The sequence below is a fragment of the Salvelinus namaycush genome, chromosome 20 (assembly GCF_016432855.1).
Source record: "Salvelinus namaycush isolate Seneca chromosome 20, SaNama_1.0, whole genome shotgun sequence".
In the NCBI taxonomy this organism is placed as follows: Eukaryota; Metazoa; Chordata; class Actinopteri; order Salmoniformes; family Salmonidae; genus Salvelinus; species Salvelinus namaycush.
The window spans coordinates 700,213-703,604 of record NC_052326.1 but is presented as its reverse complement, the minus strand read 5'-3'; the positions used below and the strand labels follow the sequence as shown (position 1 = coordinate 703,604).

The following is a 3,392-nucleotide window of genomic DNA, read 5'->3' as shown; positions in this document are numbered from 1 at the left end:
GGAGTAGTACACAGCGTTGTACGAGATCTTCAGTTTCTTGCATGGAATAGCCTTCATTTCTCAGAACAAAAATAGACTGACGAGTTTCAGAAGAAAGTTCTTTGTTTCTGGCCATTTTGAGCCTGTAATCGAACCCACAAATGCTGACGTTCAAGATACTCAACTAGTCTAAAGAAGGCCAGTTTTATTGCTTTTTTCATCAGGACAACAGTTTTAAGCTGTGCTAACATGATTGCAAAAGGGTTTTCTAATGATCAATTAGCCTTTAAAAATTAGAAACTTGGATTAGCTAACACAACGTGCCATTGGAACACAGGTGGTTGCTGATATTGGGTCTCTACGTAGATATTCCATTTAAAAAATCAGACGTTTCCAGCTACAATAGTAATTTACAATGTATTTCCGATCAATATGTTATTTTAATGGACAAAAAAAGGTGCTTTTCTAAGTGACCCCAAACTTTTGAACGCTAGTGTAGTTTCTGGTACTGTTTATATTGAGGTGCAGGAGCGCCACAATTCTTTTGAGTTAATATTCTATAAGAGGAACAGTAGCTCGAGCAGTAGAAAATTTGAGGTGCCCGTACTCTGCTCCGGTGAGCTCCTGCCCAGGTGCTTCTTATCCTAGTGCAAATAGCCTACAGCTGTGTCTGTAGGCCCACAATATTTTATACAATTCTGCAACTTTGCTAGTGCAAGCTTTGGGCTGGACCCAACGTAATGGTAGATAATGTTTCAAGTTAGTTGTAGACAGGCCATGTGTTGCCAGTGATTTATAGAATATTTTTATCAGGTTATTGGCTGCAATGTTTACATTTAGGCTATTTTGTTTCTATCTAGATCTCTGGCGCCCTCTTGAGGCATGTCTTATATCAAACTAAGTTTAAAGTGTCAGAGAAGATCAATGCCTATAGTTGAATTTATTTAAACACAAGGTATGTCTATATGGAAAAATACACGTTTACAAATTTCAAACAATGAACTGGTCAAAAGAACAGAACTTTTGGTCAAAAAATATTTTATTTAGTTGGGGAAAGCCCTAGCATGGTTAACTGGGGTCTCAGCCTTGTTGGGTTATGAATTGGCTGTGAGCTGCAGTCAGATTACTGACAATCCTGTCCTCAATCTCTTCATCTCTGCTTGCTTCCTCATCTGTGAGTACCAGCTCGACCTGAGTGTCAGGGGTCACCACCACTACGTAACCTCGTCTGGTATCCAGTACATTGGCTACCACAGCCTGGTGCCGATAGGTGGACAGAGCCCGCCGAGCTCTGTCCAGCAGGATGGATGGGTCTGTCTCCAGCTTGAAAGAAATCACAAATGCTTGAGGAGCCCAGTCCTTCACCAGCGGCGACAACATCTTGGGGACCATCTTCATACTGATCTACAGGAAAGAATCTTGACTTAACAGTGGATCTCTAATAAAGAGCATGTGCTGTTGTATTTGATGGTTTTCTTTACTCACCTGAAGTGGTCCATTGGAAGACTGGATCTTGTGCTCGGGCATATCAGATGCTGGGATGTAGAAATCCGACACTGCCGCAGCCAAATAAAACATAGCGTTGGACCCTGAGTGGAATGATCACAGAGCGCATGTTAGTTATCCCAGCACATGCAGGTACTGTACATCTCAATAAGCCCTGCTACCTCTAGTTGAGTGTCAGTACCTACCTATGGGGCTGAGTGCCTGTGCTGCTGCTTTGAGGAGGTGCAGGTACTCGGACAGGGTGCTGAACTCCACAGGCAGAAGAAGCCCTGCCTCTTTCACCGCCTGGTAACGCATCAGGATTTTGCCAATGTTTGGAAGTGCCTGCTGGTTGACCACGACTTGGTCAGAGACCGAACCCCCCTTTCCACTCTCCAGCTGTAGGCTGTCCAGCAGATTAATCCCAGAGTAGAGGCGTGTGAAAGGATATAAGGAACGGTGTCTGTGCAGGAAGATCACAGCATAGCCTGACTCAAGGAAGTACTCTGCCGAAGAGGCTCCGCGCCGGCCACTGCTGAAATTATCCAGGAAGCGGACGGTGCGAGACTCCAGGGGGACTTTGGTGCCTCCTGAGGTGATAAGCACCACCCTGTGCCCTGCAGCCCTGTGCTGCACAGCAAACGCTGCCATCTGCCCTTTGACCTCCTCTACATGGGAGGGAACAGCAAACTCTTCAGACAGCTTCCCTTCTGCAGTGAGGGTCCTGGGGTCTGCCATGCCTAGTTGGCCGAGGAGAGGGGGGGGGAAACATCAGCTTACAAGACGAATATTACATTGAAAAGGAATGTGAAACCTAACATGCATTGCCAAGTATGTGATTAAGCAATAAGGCATGGGGGGTATATAGCCAATATACCACGGCTAAGGGATGTTCTTATGCACAACACGGAGTGCCTGGATACAGCCCTTAGCCATGGTATATTGGCCATATACCACAAACCCCCTGGGTGCCTTATTGCTATTATAAACTAGTTACCAACGTAATTAGAGCTGTAAAAATAAATGTTGTCATACCACTGGTATACATACCAGTGGTCTGATATACCACGGCTGTCAGCCAATCAGCATTCAGGGCTCAAACCACCCAGTTTATAATTTGGTTTAAAGCTGCAATATCTAACTTTTTGGGTGACCAAACCAAATTCACATAAAAATGAGTTATAGATCTATAATTCTCATCGAAAGCAAGTCTAAGAAGCGGTATAACTGTTTTGTGTTATTTATATGCTTCACATTCTTAAGTTTAGTTTTTGCGTCTTTTGGTTTTGTACACCAGTTTCACACAGCTGAAAATGCAATATTTTTGGTTATGGACAAGATATTTCACAGCGGTTTAGATAGAACAATGATTCTCAACACTATACCTGTTTTTTTTTGTTGTCACAAACTGAAATTAGGTGAACTATTAGAATTTTAACAACCAAGAAATGGCGTAGCACCTTTAAACGTCAGTGAGAGGAGCCAAGCCATCAATCTCTTAGATAATTTACGTTTTTGGTAGGAATAGGAGACTTGTGACCTTGACAAACTTTTGAGGGGACGAATAGTAGTCACTGGTTGATTATTTGAAAGAGTATCTGGTTTGCCTCTAGGATACGTACGTATGTTAGACTCACCTTTGTCTACTAGCTACAACTTTACTGCACTTTACAGCAGTTAACGTTATGCCTTAGAAAATGCGGTTCACACTAGCTGCTATTACAAGGAAGTTCGTTGACATGGGGCACGCGCCTAAGACCATTCGGCTACTGTTGCAGTTATCAGTGAATTAGCTTAATATTTATATGAATCTTATTCATTAATAGAAACATTCCTTACTTTAAAAGGCACCGAGGGCAAAATGTAGCTGATGATTGAGATGTACCGGGCGACTTCCGGATGCTGTCTGGCGTGATGTCTTCTTCGAT

General features: G+C 43.3%; 1 protein-coding gene across 3 annotated transcripts; it reads right to left on the bottom strand.

Annotated features, from left to right (window-relative positions):
- Window positions 1-1,006: 1,006 nt before the first annotated feature.
- On the bottom strand, window positions 1,007-3,392 carry ppcs (phosphopantothenoylcysteine synthetase). Of its 3 annotated transcripts, none has more exons than XM_039016685.1 (4): window positions 3,304-3,392; window positions 1,671-2,204; window positions 1,465-1,568; window positions 1,007-1,383 (listed from the first exon to the last, which is right to left on the bottom strand). In XM_039016685.1, exons 2-4 carry the CDS (start codon window positions 2,200-2,202, stop codon window positions 1,060-1,062), a joined length of 960 nt encoding a protein of 319 aa, XP_038872613.1. In that variant the 5' UTR covers window positions 2,203-2,204; window positions 3,304-3,392; the 3' UTR covers window positions 1,007-1,059. The 3 variants fall into 3 exon arrangements, with proteins under 3 accessions (XP_038872613.1, XP_038872614.1, XP_038872615.1); XM_039016686.1 differs by having other exon boundaries at window positions 1,007-1,378; XM_039016687.1 differs by lacking the exon at window positions 3,304-3,392 and having other exon boundaries at window positions 1,007-1,378; window positions 1,671-1,788.

Bases quoted from the DNA above. Each gene is read 5' to 3' on its own strand.
- ppcs (XM_039016685.1), bottom strand. From the start codon at position 2,202: ATGGCAGACCCCAGGACCCTCACTGCAGAAGGGAAGCTGTCTGAAGAG. The intron at 1,569-1,670 runs GTAGGTACTGAC...CATTCCACTCAG, and splicing joins ACAGGCACTCAGCCCCATAG to GGTCCAACGCTATGTTTTAT. The intron at 1,384-1,464 runs GTGAGTAAAGAA...TCTTTCCTGTAG, and splicing joins CTTCCAATGGACCACTTCAG to ATCAGTATGAAGATGGTCCC.